At 32.2% G+C, this 27,466-nt stretch overlaps 4 protein-coding genes across 4 annotated transcripts; 1 reads left to right on the top strand and 3 right to left on the bottom strand.

Moving 5' to 3' along the window:
* Positions 1–233: 233 nt before the first annotated feature.
* LOC107935460 (uncharacterized) lies at positions 234–5,515 on the bottom strand. Its single transcript, XM_016868064.2, has 4 exons — positions 4,887–5,515; positions 4,619–4,734; positions 1,900–2,143; positions 234–1,791 (listed from the first exon to the last, which is right to left on the bottom strand). Exons 1-4 carry the CDS (start codon positions 5,271–5,273, stop codon positions 481–483), a joined length of 2,058 nt encoding a protein of 685 aa, XP_016723553.1. The 5' UTR covers positions 5,274–5,515; the 3' UTR covers positions 234–480.
* Positions 5,516–9,215: 3,700 nt separating this feature from the next.
* Positions 9,216–12,074, bottom strand: LOC107935477 (probable signal peptidase complex subunit 2). The gene is made up of 5 exons (XM_016868094.2): positions 11,905–12,074; positions 11,637–11,788; positions 10,866–10,947; positions 9,615–9,757; positions 9,216–9,533 (listed from the first exon to the last, which is right to left on the bottom strand). The coding sequence occupies exons 1-5, from the start codon at positions 12,004–12,006 to the stop codon at positions 9,437–9,439; spliced, it is 576 nt and encodes a 191-aa protein (XP_016723583.2). The 5' UTR covers positions 12,007–12,074; the 3' UTR covers positions 9,216–9,436.
* A 2,849-nt stretch (positions 12,075–14,923) lies between these two features.
* Positions 14,924–19,436, bottom strand: LOC107935413 (peroxisomal nicotinamide adenine dinucleotide carrier). Its single transcript, XM_016868016.2, has 11 exons — positions 19,075–19,436; positions 18,902–18,979; positions 18,532–18,606; positions 17,253–17,383; positions 17,022–17,076; positions 16,684–16,794; positions 16,341–16,409; positions 16,166–16,273; positions 15,991–16,059; positions 15,785–15,839; positions 14,924–15,237 (listed from the first exon to the last, which is right to left on the bottom strand). The coding sequence occupies exons 1-11, from the start codon at positions 19,153–19,155 to the stop codon at positions 15,044–15,046; spliced, it is 1,026 nt and encodes a 341-aa protein (XP_016723505.1). The 5' UTR covers positions 19,156–19,436; the 3' UTR covers positions 14,924–15,043.
* Positions 19,437–20,793: 1,357 nt separating this feature from the next.
* On the top strand, positions 20,794–22,125 carry LOC107935472 (protein SRC2 homolog). Its single transcript, XM_016868089.2, has one exon. It carries the CDS (start codon positions 20,989–20,991, stop codon positions 21,907–21,909), a length of 921 nt encoding a protein of 306 aa, XP_016723578.1. The 5' UTR covers positions 20,794–20,988; the 3' UTR covers positions 21,910–22,125.
* Positions 22,126–27,466: the final 5,341 nt, after the last annotated feature.

The following is a 27,466-nucleotide window of genomic DNA, read 5'->3' as shown; positions in this document are numbered from 1 at the left end:
TGATTTAAAAGATACAAAATTAACCATATCATCAAACCAAAAATCAATTTTTTAGTGTTTGTAAATCATATTTGACATGATCATCAATCTTGGCATAATCAATAAATTAATGTTCCCTTTCTTCTTTTTTATTTCAATGTTAATTTAAACTTTTAAATCAACGTCACTCAAAATTAATACGTTCACTTAAATATATATTTTTAAATAAATAAATAAATAAATATAGTGAAAAATGAAAAAGAACCCAATTTTTTTCTAACCAAAAGGATAAAGGAGCTCACTACCAACAATAGAAAATACCAGAAAGGAAGACAACAAATCCCCAAATGGGATGAAGGATAGGGACTAATTACATTTTAAAATATGACAAAATTGCAGATACATTGATCTACATTTTGCATTGTCTAACCTACAAAAAGAAAAAGACTTACAGAGGGAACAATACTATTGCCTGCATTTATTTATTTACTTATTCACTATTTAACTTCTTTCCGAGTCCAAAAGTTTAGCATCACTGCTTGAACAAGCTCCTTCCGAGTCACTAGATCCGACCTGCTTTGAATCGGGATGTTTTGTAAAGCTATCTGACATGGAGGTGGATGACAGTGTAGCGAAACTCACGGTGGCAATGCCACTGGCAAGGGCACTTATGTCCCTAGTTCCGCTGTATAGACCTCTGCTTCCAGTAACAAGGATACTTTTTTTGTCAACTGCCGGTAATACATCAATTAATGGAGGGTTGCTGTGTGTCGAACCACTAATGAGTAGCCGGAGAGTTTCTCTTGCACCTTTTTCCACTACGGAATCAGTTGTATCCGGTAATAATGGGTTTACGAGGTTTGGATGTAATGGAGGGATTGAGGATGAAATAGTAGGACCTGCACTAACCAAATAACCTTGTCCTGAAGAGCAAACATCAATGACTGGAATATGAACAATTGGATCACATATCAAAGGTGTGAAGGTTGGAATTTGCTGTGAACTCGCCAAGGGTAATCGGACCAATGGTTCCGGGAGGAAAGCTGGAAAATCCAGTGATGGTACATCAGTAAGACCAAGAGGTAGAGTTGGTTTCAACGAGCTGGAAGAACCATTTGTTGGCAACATTGATGAAAGCGGTGGAAGCTTAAAAGATGAGATTGTAGAGGCAGGGAGTTCGGAAGTAGCTGAGCACTGTAGTGTCGATGATCCTGGGGGACACCAACAATAGTAAGGAGAAAATAGAGGAGGTCCTACGGAGGAAACCTGAGAAACACCACTTGGAGTTGGTGGAGTGGCAAGTTTTCCGAGTGATTCAAGGAAGTTAGGAGTGAGCGAGCAACTCTTGCTGTCCAGAAGATTGTTGGTTCCAGCTTGATTGCAATTAGAAGAATCATTTATAATAGGCAAAGCAACTGTAAGGCTCTCGGCTAATGGAAGATTATCTCCACGCCTTCGCAACTTATCCCTGGTGGTGCTTCTTGGGAAAGATGAGTTTCGGATCAAACCCTCTTTGAAAGAGCTTGATTTTGGACTTAAGCTACCTTGATAAAGTGCATTCACCTTGGATGCTTGACTGCTAGAATGTCGGGATCGCAAAGATTTTGATGTAGCTGATGAAGATTGCCCATTGTGCACAACAATAGCATCGTGCGTGGTACTGGGTGAAGGTGAACTAGAACAACTAGCTTGCGGATTCACAGATGATCCTAGGAGATAGGCATGAAGCTGAGTTGCAAAACAGCCTAATCGTGACTCGCTGATTCCAGTTAATTCAGCTATAGATGGTTTTCTTTTGATTAGATCCTTCATCTATCGAAGGCAAAAAAGAACACAAATATTAGACAGCAATCACTCGACAAACAAAGCAATTTGTACAAAACTGGTAGTGAGAGTATTAAAGAGTTTAAAATTGGCTACCTTTGAGAGCAATTCAACCCCCAAGAGCTTTGATCTTTCCGAGCACCAATAGTAAAAATCTTTGCCATCTGGCAATTTCACAAGGAAAGATCGTCCAGAACTGTCTGCTGGGATCTCGTTGACGGAAACAGCAGCACATTGAGTTTCGTCACTTAAGGTAAACAATCTCTCAGTTTGACCATCATCCCCAACAAATGAAAGGCGCAAGTCCGATGTTGGCAAGAGCGTGAGACTCAAATTTCCCCTGTGAAATTCAACAAGATTTAGGAAACATTTTTATTTAGTAAGAACACGTTTACAAGTAAAATATAAACAGCAATATGAGAAAAGCATAATTATCAAATCTCTAACATTACAACTGGTATGCACCAAGATGTAAGATTTGACAGTTTAAATCATCCCAAAAAAATCCTGGCGGAATTTTAAATGGATCGGCTCTAAGTTAGAAATTCAATATGACAAAACCCTAGAGAAATTCAGTTTGTTCTATCTCAGGCATATCACACACGAAACTACCAAGTACCATTAGAAATTCAATATGACAAAACCCTAGGGAAATTCAGTTTGTTCTATCTCAGGCATATCACACACGAAACTACCAAGTAACATCTGCTATGACATTAGTCCTATAGAACTTAATATTTGGTTTTGCTCAAACAAAAAATAAGACGCCACTACTCAACCCACGTATTTAATGGACTCAAACAAGCATGAGGATATCATGACACATCTTACAAGCTTCCTTTGCAAAGGCATGAACAAATATGAAAACTTATAAGGGGTTATGAGAAATCCCTATAAAGAATTTGATCAAGTTGACGACTACAAAACAAAACAATCAATAAGAAAATGAATGGCAGGATAGACGTACAAGTTCAAAAACAAAATTGCAACAAAAACCCGACATAATAAAGAATGGCAGGTAAACATACAGTTCAAAAACAAAATTGCAACAAAATTACTAAGAGATAATAAAGAATGACAGGGTACGCATACAGTTCAAAAAGCAAAATTGCAACAAAATTAAGACTACTGACACCGACAAGGCAACATAAGTTTAATTCATACAAGTCACTAGCACCCAATCTTACTTATTATTGATTCATTGAATGTGAACCTTGTATATCCACAAAACAGCAGCAGCAAACTATATAATATAGGAGATGAAACTACCTTTATTTCCTCATTATTCAGAGATCATTATAGAATACGCCCACTTTACCTACAAGTCAAAAGATATATTTATTTGGAAGCATTAACATGATGACCAACAAAAAAACTAAAATAGAACCCTGCAATTTCTATTGACTATTAACCGCTAAATATACACCTTCCATTCAAATTATGCAGTGGGTCAATGTGGAACTACAGGACAAGTTTCAACAAGTGAAATCAATTAAATTAGTTGCTAAATCAAAAAGTAATAACAAAAATGAGTATATGATTCAGATATAGGATTTTTGCAGACAACAGTTACCAAAACATGATAAAAAGACTAACTTCTAAATGTGTAACCATGCTGAATGCAACCAGATAAGAAGAAGGAATCTAAATAAATCATGAAAACCAATCCAATATGTACTCAACAGTCAACACTAGGCTAAATTAAAAAAATAATGCCTTTAGTATACCTCAATCATTATAAAACGAGAGACAGTCGCTACAATTAAGAAATAATATAACATAGAGTAGAATGATACTTGGCTGGTATGACCGGTTCAAAGATTAAGAAAAGCGTTGGTATCCCCAATTTAGCAGAGTTGATATAAGAAAAAAAACCGAAATAAGTTACTTGCAAATGTCAGCACATATAATCACTTGATAATACATGACATGCAAACTTACAGGTAGTAAACAAGTGTAACATACTGTGACAACCAGAACATTCTAAATCATGTATATTTTAGACGAGCTGCCTGCATGGAATACTGAAAGCATTACCATATAACATAATGCAGTCAATTAAATACCATCTTAATCCCAAAACAGAGACATTAAGGGGCTAAAAGAGTTGTTGCAGTGATCCAAGGTAAATTGATAAAATGCTACATGCTTAAAGGCTATGAAAGATCAAAGGAATGAGACCATCAAAATGGTATCATTGATGAATAAGAATTATGGATAAAAATCTAGGGAAAATGTGCTAATATCTATAATTGGTCTCCAATATTTCAAACTAAGCATTAGCTAGCTAACTTGATAATTTAAGGTTCCTAAATAGAGGAAAAGAAGCTAACTCGTAACTGTAATGCACTATTAGCTACCAAGCAATTGGCTTTGATTGGACTAATGTGGAGATTCTTCTTTCTTTCTTTCTTTCTAGTTAGCTAGCTAACAAGCAAGGCTATCTATTTTAATTGTCACCTTTGATTTCTAGTTTCATCAATATTTATATATGTTATGATAATTTATAATTAGTTTATTTTATTTAATATCTTAATTAGCATATCACCTACTAAAGACAATTTCCCTAAATCATTTAAACTAAACCTCAAGAGGGGGGGCTACCACGAAAGGTTAGTTTCTAGAGAAAGCATAATGTAAATACTCTACGGCAATTGTTAACAATTAAGCATACGGCTCTGTGATATATGCTATAGGTAAATGCTAATGATTTGCAACAAAAAGGCTAACATGCATCCATGGACTGTACATGACATTCAGAGCAGGATAATCTATGATAAATCCAAGACTCCGATATCATCAAAAGTTCAATTACCTTGCAGCAGTAGGCTGAAAACAGGTTCCTTGTTTGTTAATCTTCCCCACTCGAATTGAAACCAAAGGTATACAAAAGCACCTCGCCAGCATACCAACTTCCGATGGCTCAAAATGCTGAAAATTTATCCAAAACAAATGAAATTACACACACAAGACAGCCAAATTGAAAATTTTAACAACAAAATACAAATATGAGCTAAATATCATCATAGAATTCGATATAAATGGAAAATTTTATCAATTGAAATTCCAAACTATCAAAATACCTGACTCAAATGAGCTAACAATCGATCCTCAGCTACGCCGTTCGAAACATTGACTTTCAACAAAGGCTTTAACCTTTCATCGGTTCGACAAGCGCCGATTACTTGCATATCCAAAGCTTGTAACCATTGCAGAACCCTATCTTCTCGATCGCTTTGTTGAAGCAACAAATCTCCATTGTTTTCCTCTACGAATATGTCCGTTAACCGTTCCGTAAGTCCGATTTCGTTCCTCACCTCACCGTTCTGTCCCGACGTTGTTCCAGATCCAACGCTAAAGGTATCAACGACGCCGTTCATGGACGAAGATGCGTCCGACGAACCGATTAATTCGTCGTCGTCTCGATCCACGCGGTCGTCAACAAATTCCCCGTTTCTAGAATTAACCATCTCGAAATCAAACAAAATCTATAAAAACTCAAAAAAAAAACAAATTCTTCGATTTAGTAAGAAACTATAGATTCGATTACGAGAAAAAATATATAATCAGAAGCGTAGAGATCAAATGGAGAAAACTTCGACCAAAGCGATTCTAGAGAGAGAAAAGGAAGATTTTTAGAGAGAGAAAGAGAGAAATATATCTCCTTCACAAAAATGGTGATATTAAAGATTAGGGGGAAAGCTTGGAATTGGCTACATAAAGAAGGAACAAAAACTAAAAAAAAATATCTAGCGGACGTCAACCTGGTGTTAGAATTGATTAATTGTTGTCATTTGAGATCCGTGCTTTGATTGATTAGGTTTTTTTTATTGGTTTAATTGTTATTTTAGTCCCTTTACTATGTTAAAATATAAAATATAACTCTTATTTTAGGGTTTTGTAGATCCAAATCGATTAATTGTTTTCATTTAATATCTGTATTGATTAGTTTCTTTTTGTTTAATTATTGTTTTAGTCGATTTACTATGTTAAAATATAAAATTTAATCCTTTTAATTTTACATAATTTGATCTACACTATTAGTTCTTGGGTTAAAATCATGATATCTTTTTTTTTATATAACCTTGAGCATTACTAAATTTTAAAGTATTAAATCAAAATTTTATTATTTTTTAGGGACTAAAGTATAATTTTACCATTACTAATTTAAAATTTTATAAATTATAAAGGTCCTAAATGAAAAAATTTTTATTTTAAAGGGGTCGGGCCCCTACCAACCCCCCTTAGCTCCGCCATTTCCTTTGAAGAATACTCATTTTCTCATTTTGATATCAATTTTTTATCAAATATTAGTACTTAAACTATCATTTCCATTTCAACTTATCTAAAAAGGAAGTTACCTATAAGACGATTACATGCGACACATTCTTATTGGATGATAGTAATTTTTTAGATAAAATGAGATAAATATAATAGTTCAAATATTAAAACGGGACAAAAAATTAGGCACCAATATGACAAAACGAGTATAGTTCAAGAGATTTTTTTTAAAGAATATAATTCAAGAATCAGATAATAAATAAAGCATTGGTTTAGCAAGGTTAGCTGAAATATGAGATTGAATAACAATTAAAAAAAAATTCATGCCATCACTTTAACAACAACAACAACAAGCAGCGTTTATCAATTTGTACTTCTTAACAATATTATAAAATTAGAAAGATCATACCCTAAATTTGAACATAATAGAGGGACTAAAACCAAAATTAAACCTTTATTATTTGGTAAAAACACCGCGTCACCTTTTATTTTAGTCGTGCGGACCCCAGTAAAATAGAAAAAGCCACGTCACGGGGCGATGATAATGAAGTATTAATTTGTTTGTTTGGGAAGTGAGAAAAGGAAAGAAAATATAAGAAGAAAAAGGAAAAGCAATGAGTGATAATCAGCAAATGGAAAAGGACTGATTAAAATAGTTTAGAGGGAATGGGGATTTTATTGAGTAGTTGGGGGGAATATTCGTGGCTTTACAGAGTTGAGAGATTCAAATCTAGGGACAGACAAAATGTTACTTAGTGGGGTCATTAAGGTGACTTAATTGATAGTTGAAGGGGCAAATGGAAACAAATTTATATATATAAATTATTGATTTAATACCGTTAGAAAAATTATTTGAAAATGCTGGATACTTTTTTCCATAAAGATTAGAATGTGAGAAAAATTTATAAATTTTAAACAAGTATCTTATATTTTTTAAAAAATTCTTAGGTTTTTAAAATATTTAAGTTCGTTTATATGTTCTTGTAACACGTTTTTTAGTTTTGTTTATGCATGTAATTTTAATGTTACAAGTGATTTTAGGGATGATTTTGTTATCATCCTCACTAGCTTGGTGAATGCTTTGATTGTTTTGTCGATTTTTACTTGTCGCTTTGAAGTGTAAACCATCTGGGGCTGATTTTCTTATGGTATTAATTGCTTGCAATTAGTCCAAATATGTCGTGTTTGAGTTGTGACAAAGCTAATTGTCAATGTATTATAATGTTCTATTGATGTTGAGACTAAAACCTTTGTTGTATTGATAGAGCTTATCCTTCACCATCTACGAAAGTATTTTTTTATCTGAATTGTATGATTCCATTTATTGAATAAATTAATGAATTCAACTTCTCAAAAAAAATTTTAATTTGAGTTTCACTTTAAATAATTATTATATATGAATCTTTAATTTTACCATATGTTGTTATGCTTAATTTTAGTTTAATAGGTCAATTTTCATGCACAATTACCATATCATGTGTTGTTATCATGTTGATTTTTAACCCAATTATACTTGGCATTAATTTGGTTCTACTTTGTAGTTTGTATTTCTAATTGTACTATATATTTATATCCGTAAACTCTAAAAAGATTATTACATGAATAACTTAATTATAATTTGAATTTCAAAACCTAATATAATTAATCCAAACTTAAATATAAAATCGACTAAATTTAATAATAACTCAAAATTATTTAATACAAATTCGAAATTAAATCAAATTCAAAATCACTTAAACCTAAATAAATAATTTAAAAAGCCAGAACTAAAATTTAAAATAACATGAATAAAATATTAACCTAAATCTAAAATACCCAAACCCAAAAATAATTTGTAAATTTATAAATCAAATTAAGGTAACCCAAAATCATCAATTTGTCCTGCACAAGTGTTGTGCAAAGTGGAATGTGACATGTAGGTCCAAAATACCATTTATTGGTGAACATATTAAATTTATGACAAATGACTTAGAGACTCAGTCGGGTAATATTATAGAGAAGTCATAAAAAACGACAAATAGAGCATTAAATGTATGGATCTTTGTGCAGAGTTTGAGCAAACTGGGTCTCCGGTGCCATATGACATGTTCCATGGGATTACTTCACACAATTTAATAATGAGATCCAGTTCAGAAGTTCCTTTTAAGTACGACACTAAAAAATGTTATCGATAAAGGTTTCTAAAAAAAGATTGGGGTCAGTTTCCCTTCTGGCCCTTCAGTTTAGCTTCGAATCAACGTATTTTATTTTTTTAATATTAAGGTCCAAGATACGAATTATAAATTATAAATAATTTTAAACATTATGTAAAAGATATAGTGAAATTATTTCAAAAAAAAATTCAATCTTTAAACATTTAGTTTTTAGTGGCTTTATTTAAATATGCTACATAAAAATAATAGAAGACAAAAACACCATTATCATAGTTAATATTTATTTCTTTCTTGAAAATGGTTTTTAGATATTTTTACTATCCAAAATAGTGTTGAGTTGATTTATGATATCAACTCAATCAGTCATAATCTTAAAAGCATTAAAAATATCAATTATGATTATTGAAAAAAATATCAAATTATAATTTTAATCCTTCTACCATGCTCAAGTTTGCTTTAATCTCTGTAATTTTTATTTGACATAATTTGATCTCTATACTATTATAATATTATTAACAAATCCAAAATAACTAAATATTCCGATTAAAATGCTAACATGATTTGTTTTCTTAAAAACATCCTTTCCTACTCATCATGTTGGTATGAATCTTTTTTTATGATAAAAAGGATGTTTTTAAGCAAAATCTATATCAACATTTAATAGAGATGGTACGACTTATTTAAACTAACTGATGATATTATAAAAATAAAGAGACCAAATCAGCCAAATTAAAATGCAGAGAAACCAAAACCATAATTTGATCCAAGAAATATAAGTAGCATAACCTGTAAGGTAAACAAATCAATTAAATGGTAAAGAGCTAACCCCAACAAAAAGCTGGCAACCAAAGGCATGTGAAACCTGCAGTTTGACATCCAAAGCTGGTCCTAACAGCAATTAAGATGGATGAAAGTTACTCGAAAATTATCATCGGTATATTATGTAAATGCCATCTTGATTGATACGACGACATTCAATAAAACTAAAGAAACCAAATCTCTTTCATTAGCAAGAAATCGTTGTTCGATAAGTGATGAAAATTGTCTTCTAATCCTTGGGCAAAGTTCATTTTCTGTTTTTAGTTTAAAATCTTCAAACCAATGATTGTGGTGAACATACTCTAAATCAAGGTTGCAGCAACGGACAGATTTCACAGTCTAACCAATAACCTAACAAGGTAAGGCTTTACTATCTACGATCACTTCTTTTTCTTTGGTTCTGTCGCATAATCATTTATTAGTGTTTCAACATCTTTCCAGAATAGGCCCTCAACCAATACTCCGTCCTTAGTGAAACTGCAATATTTAAACGGTTAGAAACGTAAAACGGATTGCAGGCACGTGAATGGGATGGAAAAAGCGAAATAAGGGAGATACCATTGAGTAACACTTTTGGTCAACTCAACCGGTTTCCCTGCAGATATCGACTTGGGATCTGCACTTGCTATCGTAAGTGTATAAAGATCAGAGAATCTTGGTAACTTTGAAGAGACCACCAAACCAGTGCTGGTTACGGATCCCTGAAAACATGAAATCAGTACTTAGATGGGAAAAACAACATACACTTAGCTTTGTATGGAAGCACACATGAAGGGCATCTTAGAAACATCGAAAACTAGATCCACTGGTATAGTGGATTTACTTCTAATCTTTCTAGCGTAAAAATATCATGAAGGCCCTAATCCTTGGTGTCATATTGCATTTTGCCCCCTCTACTAAAAAATGGGCAAATTATTCTCTGTACATTAAATCAAAGAGCAAACTGATCATTTCTGTAAAAATTTCATCAATTTCTACTGTTAAAAATTGACATGACTGACATAGTAACCAAATAGTAACATGTGGCATGTCACATGTACCTCATGCTGACATATAGAGACCAGTTTTTTAACCGTAGAAATGGATGAAACTTATAACAGAAGGATCAATTTACTCTTTGATCCAACATATAAGAACTAATTGGCCCATGTTTTTAGTAGAGGGGGCAAAATACAATCGGGCTCCTAGTATAAAGGCCATCATGGTACTTTTACCTCTTTCCAGTTTGGTAAGCTCCTTCCATCCAAAGGCACACAAGAAGCACCAACAATAACGTAAACTTTTTTTGAAAGATCATAGATGTTAGGCAAGAATAGGGGTTTGTTTGTATTGAGTTGGTAGAAGAACATCATTAGATTGGGCAATATTCAAGAATAAAGAAGTCTATATGGGATCTAGGCATTATTCCACATCATCACTATGAGCATAAAGCATTGACTAAAAACGCAACATTGTGATAAGGATGAAATGCAATAGTCTAACCATAAAGAAAACACAAGAAAATTAGATGAAATCATAAATCTTCTTTTTCTTCAACTTCATTTATGATGCAAATATTTTTCAACTTTCTAATAGAAACTAAGACAAAGTGCTAAATGACAATTAATTTGCATTAAAAATGCTGCCATGCCAATAAGAGTTAGATAGTAATCTCATGAATCAGTAACCATGCAAATATTCAGAAAAGTTCAACACCATAGACTTAAACATGTATAAATGAATATAATCTAAGCTTAAAGAAAAAGAGATCAATGCATAGGACAACATATGATTTAAGGAAATGTTTAATTCGAAAGTGAAGGAACTTACAGCAGTAGGATAAGTAAAGAGAATTGCATTCTTTTCCTTAGTGTATATGACCAGCTGGAGTACTCCATTAAAAACTATATATTTGCCAGAGTCAAGGATCAAAGAAACATGAAAGTAACATAATGATTACATTCTTTAGTTGCCAATAAAAGCAAGGGAAAAAAGGGAAACTAGGTTAGCATCATCTTTTCTTAGTAGCAGGTACACTTAACTAATTGGTTTCAGTTTCAAGTATTAAGACAAAAAGATTGTCATTGTTTTCGCATCTCGTGAAAAGAAACAAAGAAGAACGGATGGGAATTTCAACAGAATTTAGTTCATATATGATCAGATGACAGACAAAATTAAATATATTTAGCAATCTAAAACTCAGTCTAGTTGCTGCTTTTGCTACTCGGTTCATATCTAGAATGTAAAAACATAAGGTCCATTTGGTTACAAAAGCTAATGTAATTTTACACAATTAAAGTTCAAAATTGAACTTTTTTATGACCCTAATTTCACTTTCACATGGATAATTATGTTCAGATCTGTATATATTTATACCACTTGATTATAATACTACTTGTTTCTATCAAATACCAAAATTAAAAGCCAAACAGAACCTAATTTAGATTCTATCCAGTTTATCATCGCAGTTTCAAATTATATATATATATGTAGCAATTCAATCCAAAATGACCCTTCTTAAACACAATTTATCTAGCGATTACAATAAACCAAAACAACAATTATGTATAAAAAAGGTTAATTCGAAAAAAAAAAGGATATAATACGATGCAACCGATGAGGAAATCACGGTTTTCGGGGAACTTCTTTTTGTAAAATTGAGCAACAAGAGCGATTACAATAATAATAGTTCCAAGCAATAATCTGATATTGCTCATCCTCACATCTTCTACATATCCGCGACTCTTAACAATCTATTGCAAAAAATAAAGGAGATATAATTATTCAAAAATCAAACTGTGATTTTGAAAATGAATGGATCTAGGGTTGTTTTGATTCGTTTTCTTTTTTTCACTCAATTTCATTTTACCTCAGTGACGGATTCATCGAGGATGTGTTTGATGGAGCCGTGATCCAATAGATTCGCCTTCTTCGCGTTTTTATTTGCGGTTTCTGCCTTTTTTTCTTGCATCTTTATGGAGGAAAATAAGCGTTGCCGGTATTTCTGAGACTGGAGGAGACTGGCACAAAAATAGAGAAGTCAAGGTTTATATAGGGGCTTATGGAGTGTTCAGACGACGTCGTTTGCCATTTGGGCCATTTTTTTTAAATAGTTCAAGGGTCCAACTATTTGTCTAAACTCGTAAATTTATCCAAAATTTAGAAAGATTTAGATAAAATATTAAGCTTGAAAAATATAATTGAGTAAATAATTAAGTCTGTTTAAAATATGGATCAGATTTAAGCATCTTGAAGATTTAAACTCAGCTCGTTTCTAGTTTTATAATATGTTATTTTATATTTTATGTTTGATTAAGTGTGAGTTAAATATTGAATTTCGAATTTCAAGTTGAACTTGAACTTGAAAATATTCAAACTCGGCTCGAGTTGATTATACTCCAGGTAGAATTGGTTCTTTTCTTTTCTTCTTTTGTGATTTTTTACATGTTTTCTTTTATCAAATGACTATTGGACATAAAAAAGTTGTCTTGGATAGGAGAATATAATCTCCATTCTCATGTTAGTCTTCTTCTTGTTTTATTCTATGATGATCTAGCTATTATAACTTGATTTCGGTCTAATTGTTTTTTTAGTCCCTATACTCTTCACAAGTTTAAAATTTAAAATTTAAAATTTATACTTTTGATCCCAAGATTTAACCTTTTACTATTTTGATTTAGTAATTGAAGTCTTATTGATATTGCCATCAAAATAATAGCAATAAATTGGTTATATGGCATCTTTGATATAAAGTATTATACACATGGATGTTGAAATAAATAAATATGTTGGACCTCAGAGCTGTAAGGTTTTTCAAAATTGTTTTATAGAAGCATTGTGAAAGTCGACACTTTTTATTTGCTGCATATGGATTTTATGTGATTTAAAATCGATCATGTAAATCCTTTTAGGGTGTTGTCATTTAAATTTCATTCATTAAATTAAAAAAAAGTAGGGAAATTAAATTCTCGAGAATCAAACCCATAATTCTTTTGTCTATGCTTTAGCAAAACTGACTTTCAGAGCCCTTTTATACTTCTGTCTTTTCAGATTGATCTTAGAAAGAGCTTTTTACGTGCTATCAAAGTGATGATCACTGCAGGGCTTATCTTAAAGCTATTGATGTTGATCCAAGGAACCCAAATCTCTTTGTAGTTGCGGGATCGGATGGGTATACTCGCCTTTATGATATCTGCAAATATAAGTGTGATAGCTCAACTGATTTTGGTCAGTCTATAGATTATTTCCATCCCCTCAGTTGATTGGTGATCGTCAAGTTGGAGTAGAAGGCTTGGCCATTTCAGATGATAGTGAGCTTCTCGTATCATACCGTGATAAGTCCATTTACCTCTTTACTAGGGATATGGGGTTGGGACACAGTGGAATTGAAGCTGTTGAAAAAGCTACTCCTCAAGTTTACAAGTGACATGGAGCATCTGAGTTGGTGGAGAATGTGAGCTTCCTTGGACCTAAATCGGAGTACGTGGTTAATGAATCTGACTGGTTTGGCCGGATATTCACTTGGAAGAAGAAAGGAGGATAGCTTATTCAAGTAATAAAAGCAAATAAACGTGGGGTTAAATGTATGGAGTCTCATCCACATACCACAGCTGTGGTTAGCTGTGGAGATGAGGGCATCAAGATGTGGACACCAGAGGCTATTGATAAAGCTCTACTTCCAATAAACGTTGAAGAGATATGGCCTTATTCTAATCTCTTACATCATCATCATCAAAATAATTTTGGGTATAAATAAGGCAAAATTGAGATGATAAAACTTCGAATCATTCCATAAATTTTGAATTAATTTACTTCGAATGTATATATTATTTTTTATTAGTGAGAGAGAGATTACGAGGTGTGATTTTTTGTTTGTTTGTTTACAAAGAGACTACAATATAGTTTTAATATTTATTCGCATTCACCTGTTTTGATATTTTGAAATTATTATTTTACTCTTATATAATATATTTAATAAATTTAGAAATAATAAAATTTGAATCATTTGATATATTTTGAACCCATCCATGTCATTTTTTTTTATGTTCATTGTGTGGTTTATTTTTCTGTTTAATTCATTGCTTCTAGGGACTGCTGCACATGATCTTGACTTGTCTATTTTATTTAACATTATGAAGATTGGCCTATTTACTTTTAACTTTATTAACAAATTCACCTTTAAATTATACTCTAATTTTAGATTTTGACTTTAAATTCTTTTAGGTATTTAAAGTATCATATTATTTCTTTTTTTCAAAAAAGAACTGTATGAATAATTATCATAAAATTAACAGTCTAGAAATCACATTTAAGGAGAGATTTAAATTCTGATTAATATTTTATGTACTTTTTATAAATTTAAAATTTAATCTTTGCACTTTTATTTTAAGTATTTAAATTTTTAATTTTTAAATTTTAAATTTTAAATCCAATTGTTAATACCATTAAATTTTTTTCATTGAATTTGTTAATGTAACATTTTAAAATATAAAAAAATCATTTGATAATAATGTAATTAAAAATGTTGAATGAGTTTGAATTCACAAAATAAATTTATCAATGTAAACAATTGAACTTTAATTTTGAAATTTAAAAACTATGGAAATTAAATTCTTAAAAATAAAACATATATATTAAAATTCAAATTTACAAAGACATTTTAACCCTAAATTTTAAAAGGATTACATTGTTTTATCATGGTTTAATTATTTTCGCATTTACTTTTTTTTCTCTTACCAAAGAGGGGAAATAGTTTTTGCTGGAACCTTTTTTTTTCATTCTATTTACTTCTTGTTTTCCCTCTTTGTTATTCATAAACAAAACAATTTACCTAAAATTGATGTCCAAATTCCATTCAAATATTACAGGTTTATTTCAAGGAGAAATAATGTTTATAATATATATATATTTAAATATATGCTATAGTTCGAATTTAATATTTTGACCAAACAACAAATTGTTGAAAATAAATAGCGGATGAGTAGGGGAAGAAGCATACTAGTTTTTCACTAAAGAGGCTTTGGTTTCATGGTATTAATGCCGTCTTTAATAAGCAATAATCGAACACCCTTGACAAGTTCCTCTTTAACCATGAACAACACGGCAGCTGCGAGAACGCTTTGTATGATTTTCGTGTTCATACCTTTGTAAAAACCGGCGAAACCTTCGTATCGGATCATCTTTAGAATAGCATCCAGAGTCCCTATATTGATTCAAATGATGGAAATATAACAAATTAATCTGAACCTTAAATCGAGACATGGAAATGTGGTTTCGTCATGAACTTTTTTTTTTATAAAGACCAACTCTGATGCGGTAACGTTATCAGGTTGCCACTGTTAGGTGTTCGTACTTAAAGACCCCAGAAGTTTTTAGCTAATTGTTAGACCATTCTATTAGGAATTAGATTGCATTTTGCCCTCTCTACTTACAAAAAAGGGCAAATTAGTCCTTGTATGTTAGATCAAATAGCAAACTAGTCATTTTGTTAAAAATTTCATCTATTTTTATTGTTAAAAACTGGTTCTTGTACATCAGCATAAGCATGCCACGTATAACTGCATGGTTATTCCATCAACCAAGCCAAGCCAATTTTTAACAAAAAAAAATCAATTTACTCTTCAATCTAACATACAATGACTAATTTGCTCATTTTTTGAGTAAATTGTGCAAAATGTAATCTGACTCTTAGTACAGGGTCTCCACGGTACTTTTACCACTAATTATTCAAAAATATTAGTATAATGTACCTTTGTAATGATGCCGTTTGTCCCCGGTTGTAACCTGTTTAGCTTGAAGCCTTGACTGTAAAAAGCACCAAGGAAATGGGTAAGACCGCATTTTTTCTTTATTTCGTAGTCTTCTAAGACATATCGATTCATAAGATTGATTCAGAATAGTTAAGAACAAGTTTTCTCTTCTAAAAAATGCATGTCTACATGTCACACAATCATACCTTTACAACGAGAAGAGGATATGTCACAACAGTAGCTCCGAGTTTGGCCAAAGCTCCAAGAAGAAATATCTAGAATAATTGGACAGTTCGTGCTGAGATTAAAATCTAGAGAAGACGAAATTCTCAAGGAATGCTGACATGATTATTAGTAAAGGGAGATTAACTCAGAGTCAACCTCCAAAGCAGTTACTCCATTGTTGCCCTGCTTACTAAGAGCTCGTCTTTTCTTCAACTTCTTCAACATCGTTTCATACAGCATAAATTGTATAGACGGATTGCTCACCTGAGAGAAACATCAAGAACAATCAATGAAACACGCATAAAAGGTGGAAGGGTCACGTCTTACATACCATTATCAGTGTTGGGAATACACCTTTCCAGAAACCAAATAATCCAGCTTCATCATAGACTTCTTGAATCTACAAGTACTCCATTTGCAAAAGAATGTCAGAAAATCTAACATTTTAGTTGAAATCAATAAGAACAAAGATTCAAAGTAAGAAATCCAAAATTTTAAGATATTTACGAGTACTGACCAGGCCAGTATAATAAAATGAAACTCCATGTCCAAACATAAGAAAATATTTATAATATGATATGACCATTGCTGTTTTCACTGCCTTGAGATAACTTGTATGAGTTTCAATAAGTGAATTACATAATGAACAATATAGATGGAGTGACTGTGCATACCACATGGCTCGTTCCATAAGAAAGAGGCTCAATGACCGGAAGAGCTGTTTCCTCTGGAGCAGTCGTTGCCAACCTATTAGAATGGTCTTTCTTAGAGATTTTTGTGTGAGTCTGCATTACAATAGTTGTTTAATTTAAACATTAACAAACATGTAAACTAAACAAGAAATAGAGATCCTCAAATTTCATGTGTCATTTAGTACTTGAAAAAATGCAACTCTTTGCGTGAACTAAAAGAAAAGAGCAGATGGTAAGCATTAAATGATGCTGGGCACAGTGATAAAGAACACATTTAACACATTCAAGGGGCCATATTTTCTCAAGGCATAATTTTTTACCTGCATGCGTGTCACAACTACCCAAATAGGATTTGTCAACAGAACATTTACGCACCTACACAGACAAATGGGTAAGCATATATTAGTTCACAGACATACAAAGAAGAGAAAATTACGACTCAATTGAGGATATTATGTGAAAGTAATTCACACATATGCTTTAAATTTCATGTAAGAGCTTTTAAAAAGCTGATATGGGGCAAACATTAGAAACACATAAAATTAGATTACCCAGATAAAGCTGCTACAACAAGTGAAGAAAGCATCCCAACTGATCCATCACCAATCCCTTTTTTCTGGCTTTGAAGTGCTGCGGTTTCAGCTTTGTTCCTGAATATTTGATAGAAATAATAATAAACACCCTGTATCATAGAAATGTGTAAGCTTTATGAATCCAGAAGGAAAATAAACAAACAGAATACTACTACTTTACATAGTCACTCAACGAAAAGAAAAACAGTTTATGAAAGCCAATAACAAGCAATCCATTTCAACGATAGATCAATAAGAAATCCAGTTTGAAAACATCCATAAAGTGTGTAGTTAAGAAACAAAAATGGCTCCATGCTCATAAGATAGTGATCAAGAATTTGATTTAGCTCAATAGCAACTTAACATCAATAAGAACATGTCAGTCCTAACTTGTATGGTAATTAATCTCATACCAGTTACATTTTGGGTTAGGGAACACGGTATTTCTGATATTCTTTTCATAAATGTTCCAGCTACAGTTTGAATTTTACATGGAATATGGTATTCAAGATATTGGTTTTCAAAAATATTAACAAAACTAAAGAATAAAGAAAAAAATCTAGAAATAAAAAAATAAATAAATGCACTGGTACAGATCTGTCATCAAATGGGGAATTTTAGGGTGAGCTTCACTAAAAAAAGCTTAGAAAAAGCTTTTACCAAAATAAATAAGATTTATCAATGTTTCTGAGACTTTACTAAAATTAGCCTTCTACCAAAATATCTAATTATTTACCAATATTTTTGTGGATTTACCAATTTTTCTAAGAGGTTTAGTAAATTCTTAGATATTTTGGTAAAAGCTTCTTCTAAGCTTTTTTTCAGTGAAGCTCACCCTAGAATTTCCCCACATGGGACCACTTATCATTTACATTGAAACTCGCAATTCATTTATCAGTAAGCTCTCTTAGCCGGTTTACAGTAGCAATTTGCCAAATAGAATACATCCAAAATGAACGATTCTCAAGGTAAAAAGCACGAAAACCTCGGGGGAACTACCAATACTAAACTGGGTCCATTCTAACAATTCTTAAGTTCATAAATCCACTTCTATCTTTTCCCATCACTTTCTCAGCAACCAAACAAATAATGAAACAGTGTAAAACAAGTAAAAGGGGAAAAAATTACTTCCCACTTCCTATCCTTATTAATAGAAGATTCAATTTCATTTATTTCACTTGGCAACATTATCATTACTGAAATTAAACCAATAAAATAACAAGAACAATCATGCTATATAAATCTAAAAGGTTATCACCTGAGAAGCAGCTGTACCAACTAAAGAAGGAGTTAAGCCTCCATATAACCGTTCCCATCCTTCTTGTTTTACAACCTATTAACAAAATTAAGCCAAAAAAATAAAATCAAATCAAAACTAAACACAAAATTACTAACACTCTTCACTTGTTACTGCAAAATCAAAACAAAAAATTGATTAAAAAAATAAGGAAATCGTTAAGATGCAATATCAGTAATAATCTAATTACTAATATTCAAAAAAGAAAGTTGAAAAATCAAACAAGTAAACAGTGGCTAACTTAAAACAGCTCAATTAGCATATTCCGTTAAGTATTCAGAACTTTCCGTTAACTATAACGTAAAGCCGTCAACTATTTGAGAAAAAAAACCTGGCACATTTGTTCAATGGCGCCGACTTTCCGTTTCTCTTTCTTGAGATCACGCTCTGTTTGTTGACGAGCATTTACCTGCAGATCAAAGCAAAAAAGAGTAAAATAAATTTAATTTGAAAATTTTGAATTTGAAAACGGAAGTTAAAAAAAAAAAGAAGAGAGAATCGTACAGTTTGAAGAGGATATGTGATGATTTGAGCTATGATCCCTCCACCGGCTCCAGCTAGTCCATTAATCAAAGCGTCCGACATCGTTTTCTGATCCCCGAGAAAAAAACTAAAAATTTTCTCGAGAAAATTTGGTGTTTGAAGACGTGTTAAAGAGATCTAAGGACTTTAGGAGGGAAAATGAAAGAAAGAGAGGGAAAAAAAGAAGAGAAACAGCGGAGGGTATCTGTGACTTTGTATGTAGCGACTAGCGAAGAAGCGTACAAGACATTGCAATTTTCTTTGTTCTTTTTTATTTTGCTTGTTTTCGTTCCCTTTAAGAAAGCAAATGAAAGGGATTTTGGATTTTTTTTCTTCAAAATATTAAAAAAATTTATGAATTTAATTGGACTATACACAATTATGACGTGATTATTATAAGAGTTAATTGTATCATACATCCTCAAACTATGATCTTATTCTAAATTAGTTTTCAAATTTTAAAACGTTCTAATTACGTCTCTAAACTATTAATATTATATCAATCAGATCCTTTTATTTTTAAAACAGCTAAATGAAACATCAAGTGTTATGTAACTGAATTTAAAATGAATTTTTTTAAATAGAACGTTGTCATGTAACTTTTTAAAGTAAAAATTAAAAATAAAGTAAAAATTAAAAAAAAAAAGAAATAATAGATGATAAAACTTTTACAAAAGCTTCGAAAAAATCAGAATTAATATTTTTAAAACATTTTTCTCTAATATTTCATTTTAAATTATGTCACATAAGATTTGATATGTTATTTAATAGTTAAATTAACGATTTTAGCAAATGAAAAATTTAATTGACATAACATTAATAGTTTAGGATGTAATTAGAATGATTTAAAATTTAAGAATAAATTTAAAATAAAAATCATAATTTTGAAATGTTTGGTGTAATTAACTCTTATTATAAATTAAAAAGGTTAAAATTAACTGTCCCTGTAGTTTAATAAATTTTATAATTTAATCTTTACACCTAATATTGAAAAATAAGCCACTTTAAACTATTTATCACAATTAATGACAAAAATAATTTCAAAACTAAAATTAAGGTAGTGAATTCCATTCCAATAATGTCTATGTTATCGGAAAGTTCCGTTCCAGTAGTAAACAGGAACAATAAACTCTAGGTTTCATTCAAATATAAATCCTAATCAACATCGATCATACCGATATGTATCAGTTGATTTCGCTCATATCAATTAGTGCAAAAAATAAATTTAATTTTTTTATTATTTATGTTGAATTTCTTGAATTATAGATTGTAATATGCAAGATATAAGATGATCTTATTGTTTAATTTATGTGAATTTTTTTACTTATTTTTTAAAATTGTTAAATGATAACTTATAATTATATGTGAAGTTTATTAAAGAATATATTATATACGTATTTTTATTTAATATTTATTTAATATTTATTATTTAATATTTGTACATATTTTTTATATACATATGTAAAATATTTTTTAATAATAGCAATAAATCCAAAACGATGCACCGGAACAACTCCTTGTTTTGCTAAAAGTACGTATTTCGATAAGTAGAAGAATTAAAATGATTGTATTATAGTAAAAACCGTAAAAAATACAGGGACCTTTTACGAAATATTACCAAAACTAAAAGTATACGATTCCCAAGACGAATGCACGAATGATCTCATTTAATAAAAACCCGCCAACCACTAAGGTTAAAATCGTCATTTTACTGCTCTTTTTCTTTTCTCCACTTCCTAAATCTTAAGCAAAGCCATCAAGTCCAGTCCACTCTCCAAATTCTTTCAAAAAATATTCCAGCTATCCTACGCACCGAAGTTATCCGGTGCACGTTAGCATCACCACCAACCAAAAGCAACGACCAGCGCCACCACCACTGCCGTCGCAGCTACCATCATGGCTACTCACTCTCGACCTCCGCCACCAAGACCACTTGACCTCGACTTGACGATCGTGTCAGCCAAGCATCTAAAGAACGTCAACTGGCAAAACGGCGATCTAAAACCCTACGCAGTCTTCTGGGTTGATCCAGACCGACGTTTATCAACCCGGTCGGACGATTCTGGCTCAACTCGACCCGTCTGGAATGAGCGTTTCACCCTTCCCCTTGTTGTTCCTCCACACGAAACCGTTTTGACCCTCGAGATCTTTCATTCCAAACCCTCTGAAACTCCGAAGCCTTTGGTGGCTACTCTCCGGGTTGAGCTCAAGGAATTACCCGACCTGGATGATGGTTCCAAGATCCGAACCTTTTCTTTGCTCCGACCCTCGGGTCGTCCCCAAGGTAAGATCCGGTTGAAACTTGGGATCCGGGAACGTCCTCTTCCACCACCTCATGATTACCATTTTGCCCCTCCTTCTAGCTATTATTACACAAATGCCCCTCCTCCACCAAGATACTCTGCTCCGCCTTACGTTTCTCTTCCCCCGCCGCCTCCTCCACCGTCATCCTCTCCTCCTCCGCCAAATCCGCCTTACTCCTCCATCCCCGAGGGTTACCCTCCCTACTACTCCAGCCATTACTATTCCTCTCCGCCACCGCCCATGCCTCCACGTCCTTTCTTCGAACGAGCTTCCAGCTATGGAACCCCATCGGCGCCAGTAGATTACTCGCCGTACGATCAGAAGCCTCGGGGAGGTTCTAAAATTGGGGTAGGAACTGGATTAGCTGTTGGAGCGGTTGCAGGGGCTTTAGGTGGAATGGCGTTAGAAGAAGGATTGAAATACGAAGAAGAAAAGATTGGTGAAAGGGTTGAGCATGAAGTGACTTCAAAGGAAAGGGATGATTATGGTGATTATCATCGCCCAGAATATTGATGGGTTTTTTAAGGCAATGATGATGCTGATGAAGGTTATGATGATCATGGCTTATATTTATAGATATTTGTGTATATAATTTGTGATCTGATAACGTGTCTGTGCTTTTAATGTTTGGGATTAAAATGATCAAATAAAATGTGAGCTGAGAACAACTTGTTGATGTTTATTATGTGCTAATTTCTTCTGCTTCAAGAATAAATCTAAGTTTTAACATTTTCTGTTCGTTTTATGTTTAATCTTTTAGTTTTTGTTAGTTAGTTATTGAATGGTTTCTTTCTGGCTTTATTGAATAATGATCATAGGCGATTGAACTTGGAAATTAGGATTGACACTGTGTGCTTCACACTGCTTGCTTCATCGTGCTTTGCTTATGTTGAACTAGATGCATTTATAAGATTATGATAGAATGTGATCTTTATGTGATTATATGTTTGTTATCAAGTTGAAGGCAGCTGGAGGCTGTGGTGGGTACCAAAATTCAGATATTAAGATTCATGCTTAATTCTATACAGTTACAATAATGGTTTTGTATCGATATTGATTGGTTTTAATTCATAGGATCAGTGGTGGACTTCATTCAGCCTAATTGTTTTAGTTTGCAGCTTTGGTGCTCATGCGATAGGCAGTAAGTAGAGATTTAGTAATCTCGTATCTAATACTCGCTACATTTTACTTCAATGATATCTTCATCCATTGATTTCTGTTTCATATTTCTTTTAAAAGTTAGGGAATATGCTATTAATTCGGATCACCTGATATCTGATTTTTATTCCATCCAACTATTCCCTATATCTATATGTTAATTTGAAAGTCTGCTTATGTGTGAGCTTGCTTTTTGTTGTAATCTGTGATTTTCTCATGTGTGAGATTGGTTTGTGTTATAATCTGTGATTTTATCTTGATCTACTTGGTTGTTTTTTGTTGTGCTTTATCTCTTAGAATTATATGACTGCGACCTGTAGAGTTTGTAAAAACAGAGTCAAGAGGGAATGACAGATATTTGGGAAGTATGCTTTGAGCTTTAGCTATATAAAAAAGACTTTTATCTGCATATGTTGAACTGGATGCAACGCATTTGGAAGATCAGTATTGTCAAGGTGTGCACCTAGGCACTCTGGTGCCTCGTGCCTGAGCATTAGATAATAGAAGTGTGTCAGACCCTTTTGGGTCAGGCTCGTTTAATCAGATGCATGCGCAGTGTGCCTAGGCGCACTTTTTTGTAAGACGGTAGGCATTAAGAAAAAACTGCCTCATTGAAGTTCCCTTTACTTTCTTCTATTTTTTCTTTTTTCATTTGATATTCCTTTGCTAGTAAGAAAGGCACAGTATCAAACTCTGTACTTCTCAATCATGAGTGTTCAACGGCAGACATGGATGATAAGAAATCATTTCTATTGACCAATAAATAAAATGCATATGTTGTAGATAAAGACCACAATGTAGAGTTTATTATATATCTTAAGCTATATATATACGTATATGTTTGTGTGTATAGACACCAAAAATGCACATATGTATATTGCGCTTTACTTCACTCAGGCTAGTCTTTTTGCGCCTTGCACTCGAGGCAATATAAGGGTTCTATCGTCTACGGTGCACCTTGCACTGTTGACAACACCGTATAAGACTATGGTAGAATGAGTTTTGCTTGTGACTTATGTATGACTATGGTATTTTAAAATCATTTTGGTGGCAAATGTTGGGAATTTAGTAGGGAATTGAGCTGAATTACATACTAAAATACTGCCTAAAACATCTTATTAAGGTAATTTAATCATGTTTTTTATGGAAAAGGAGGGGTATAGTTAGGGGGTAATAGGTCAAGGACCAGGCTATATTCATAAATTTATGTTAAATGGGTGTTTTAAAGTTGGACACGTATTTGCTACTATGATCTCGTGCAAGTGTTGAATATGTGGATCCGACACTCACAGTTGGACACTAAGGTAACATGAACCAGAAATGAGTTCTTTCATTGACTTATTACATCTTTTACCTAAATTGTTCTTCTCCGCACCAGTTCATGTTGTTTCCCAGGTATGTTTTTAACTGTTTAGCTGTCACATTGTCACAATTTGTTGTCTTAGGCTTTGCAATTTGTCCGGGGTGTTTGACATTACATTGAACTTTAGAACAAAAGAGAACTATCTTTTTAGTTAATTATAGTTAGCTTGTAAGTTGATTTGAAGGCAATTTAAGTGTAAGTTGTTTGAGGTTAGTCGCTGGAATGGTGGGAGGGGTGCTCCTGACCTCGTTTTTGTCCTCCATGTTTCATGGTGGTTTGACATCAATGCCTTTTTAGGGATTTTGCGGGTTTTGTTTCTCGACTGCCCTTGGTAAAAAGGGTGTAATCTTGTTGTTCCCTTAGGCTAGTCCTAAGTTCTTTTCTACCAAAAAAAAAATTAATCATTCAAATTTGAAGATATTGTATAAACTATGAAGTTTAAAAGTAAAATTAAATAAAATTTAAGACTTGTTTTCAAATATTTCTTATCATATAATATTTCATATCATATAGAGTATTACCAGAGTTTACAGATTAAAAAGGCAGAAATTTCAAATATTTCATATCATATAATATTTAGGTCAGAAACCAATTAAACTTATATATACTGTCCCATATTCGAGCCCTCGAGGCCCTAAATACGCTTTAGAAACAAGTCGAGATTAATTTGGAGACTTAGAGAATTTTTTCAAAATACATTAAAAATTGTTAAAACTGTAGGGGTCATACGGTCATGTGGCCAAGCCGTGTGGGCATTCGAAATAGGGACACACGGTCGTGTCCTAGCCCGTGTCCATGCCCATGTAATTCCCTGACTTTGGCCACACACTTGTGTGCCAAGTCGTGTTCCCTTTCGAAATGGCTTCGCATGCCCGTGTGCTAGCCTTGAGTCTTACACGACCGAGTCACGCGCCCGTGTGTCTGGCCGTGTGGACCTAAAATGTGCCTTAAATAACATATTTACCATTTCCTACAAGTTAGGACATTAAATAACTCAAAAACCATTCATTCAAAGTTCAAAACATGATCAAAAACATTCAAAACATGCCAAAACAATCATCCTAGGTGCCTAACCAATGTATCCTCATTGGTACCACATTTATAGCATCAAAACATATCATCAAAGCATCATTCAAATCTAAATTATAAAAATACCAAATTTAATCCATTTTGCCTAGTTCATGAGCACTTATACATCAACTTAAACTCACATACACATATCTAGGTTTAATTCAATATATCATGCCATAATATGGCTTCAAAAACAAACACGTTTATATATATCAAACTAATATTAAACTTATAACATTATTTACAATCAATCCACAAAATAACTGTTATTTAGACACCCTAGGTACATGCCAACACAAAAGGTAAACATCACTACATTTGAGGTTAGGATCGTTGTTGGATGCTGAATTGGCGATCAAAAGTTAAGAACCTAATCTGTACACGAAAAACAAAATCGTATGCTGAGTAAAACTCAGTGATATTTCTATAATCCGAATATTTAAAAATATAATAATATAATATGGACATATTAATTATAAGGACAATTGAATAATTAAAACCACATTTATTCATGCAATGACATTAGCCATTTAATACTCAATTCATAAATACACCATTTCATACCAGACTCAATTCTCGTCACTTGCTATATAATAGCTTTTCACAATTTGATCCACATAACATGATCTATTACATATCCAATTCATGAATACATAATTCATGTATCTCATTTTCATGTTTCAATTCACTATCTCATTTTCAATTCACATGCAATATCATCCAATATCAATCATAGTATCGTTTTATTTAATTACCCTATTAACGCGACTCAGATTCGGACGAATACACGGATTTAACCAACACACATGTTTGGCACTCAATGTCTCATCGGATAAATCCGAAGTAATATGCGCCCAGCACTATATACATTGACACCTAGTGTCCCATCGGTTAAACCGAAGTAAATTGGCACCTAGTGCCTCATCGAATCAAAGTCAAATAAATTCCTGAACTCTTCCTATCCTATGACATGCCATTTATATCCGACTAGCCCAATACAGTTAATAGAGTTCCAATTCACTTTTCAAATATAACCAATATCCAATATCAAATTTTCATATAATCACATTATCACATGTATACATATGAATTTAATTCAATTCATATAAATTTAATAAATTTATCACTTACTGAATCAATCAATTTCAATCGTAAAACACAATAGTTTTCACCTTCAATACTTACCATATACAAGAAATCAAAATACAATAATTTTACAACTTAATTCAGATTATAGAAATACAAACCAATAATTCCGAACTATTCGACGTCGACCTTATCTTTTCCTTTTTTAATCGAGGATTCCGGTATGACGTTAGCTACGGAATTAAAACAATGAAAATTGATCAATACAACATAATTCAATTTCATATTGAATATTTTAATTTTTACTCAATATTTGCCTAAATTTTAATTTAGCCCCTAAACCAAGACTAATTTTTATTCTTCACATTTAATTATATATTTTCATACAAATTCCATTTTAAACTAAATTTAACTTCTTATTTTCACTTAAATCCCTAAATTTTGAAAATTTTACAATTTAATCCCTATTACTCAAATTTTAGAATCTATTCTAAAATTTAATTCTTTTTTACTTTTAGCTTAAAATCTATCAATTTAATCATTAATACTAAAATTATTCAACATTAACAACCTTTAAAAACTCAATCAATGCTAAAATTTCAACATGAATCAAGTAATACTTAGTACTAGGATTCCAAAAACATGAAGATTTCAAGAAATAGACTAAATTTACTAACCAATTAAACTTGGAAAATTTTGGAGCCCTAGCCTTGCTTGCGTCTCTTCTTTTCTCCTTTCTTTCTTTTTAATTTGCTTGGCTTTGTCTTTCTTTTTCTTTTACTTAATGGATTTATCATTATGTAATATATATTCTTAATACTTAAGATAACTTTAATTAATGCCGTCCTACTAAAGAGGCAAAGGTATAATTGATTCTTTAGTCCCTTTAATTACTCTTTAATCTATACTTCAACTTTCACCTTATATGCAATTTAGTCTTTATATCTAATTACTCTTAATTTGAGCAAATTCACTTAACCGAAACGTAATTAACTATACAACTAGCTTCGTAAATATTTATTAATATCTACAAGTTTGATTTAAGGGATCGAAGTCACGAGAATGCACTTTTCGACACCCCGACTATCAGGTCGTTACACATTTTCTATATAACACGAGCGTTCTCAAGATCCAAAAGAAAAAGTCTTTGGCTTGAAAAAAAATACTCCACAAAATTTAAGTGATGACAACTTAGATAGAAAATTCATGAAAGGTAATGAAAAGTTTTCAAATTATCAATTAAGAATTAAACTTCTCTTATAATTGCTAAAATATATTATTTATCGATAAAAATAATTTTAACACATTGATCAAATTATTCACGTTCAATTAAGTTGATTTTAACCACTTCTCCAATAAAATCTTGACGTAAAATGTTTAGCTTAACTTTAC

Source organism: Gossypium hirsutum, chromosome D10, assembly GCF_007990345.1.
Source record: "Gossypium hirsutum isolate 1008001.06 chromosome D10, Gossypium_hirsutum_v2.1, whole genome shotgun sequence".
Lineage (NCBI taxonomy): Eukaryota > Viridiplantae > Streptophyta > Magnoliopsida > Malvales > Malvaceae > Gossypium > Gossypium hirsutum.
Note: the sequence above shows the minus strand (reverse complement) of the source record. Positions and strands in the feature narration are given on the sequence as shown.

What these genes read in the sequence shown, in the direction of transcription:
- LOC107935460 (XM_016868064.2), bottom strand. Translation starts at nt 5,273, where the DNA reads ATGGTTAATTCTAGAAACGGGGAATTTGTTGACGACCGCGTGGATCGA. An exon ending in TTTCAGCCTACTGCTGCAAG is followed by an intron (nt 2,144 to 4,618) that starts GTAATTGAACTT and finishes TGAATTTCACAG; the next exon opens with GGGAAATTTGAGTCTCACGC. An exon ending in GGGTTGAATTGCTCTCAAAG is followed by an intron (nt 1,792 to 1,899) that starts GTAGCCAATTTT and finishes TGCCTTCGATAG; the next exon opens with ATGAAGGATCTAATCAAAAG.
- LOC107935472 (XM_016868089.2), top strand. Translation starts at nt 20,989, where the DNA reads ATGGCTACTCACTCTCGACCTCCGCCACCAAGACCACTTGACCTCGAC.
- LOC107935477 (XM_016868094.2), bottom strand. Translation starts at nt 12,006, where the DNA reads ATGCAAGAAAAAAAGGCAGAAACCGCAAATAAAAACGCGAAGAAGGCG. An exon ending in CTCATCGGTTGCATCGTATT is followed by an intron (nt 10,948 to 11,636) that starts ATATCCTTTTTT and finishes TGACTCTGGCAA; the next exon opens with ATATATAGTTTTTAATGGAG. An exon ending in ACCAAAAGTGTTACTCAATG is followed by an intron (nt 9,534 to 9,614) that starts GTATCTCCCTTA and finishes TAAATATTGCAG; the next exon opens with TTTCACTAAGGACGGAGTAT.
- LOC107935413 (XM_016868016.2), bottom strand. Translation starts at nt 19,155, where the DNA reads ATGTCGGACGCTTTGATTAATGGACTAGCTGGAGCCGGTGGAGGGATC. An exon ending in CCATTGAACAAATGTGCCAG is followed by an intron (nt 18,607 to 18,901) that starts GTTTTTTTTCTC and finishes TTTTGTTAATAG; the next exon opens with GTTGTAAAACAAGAAGGATG. An exon ending in TAGTTGTGACACGCATGCAG is followed by an intron (nt 16,795 to 17,021) that starts GTAAAAAATTAT and finishes ATTGTAATGCAG; the next exon opens with ACTCACACAAAAATCTCTAA.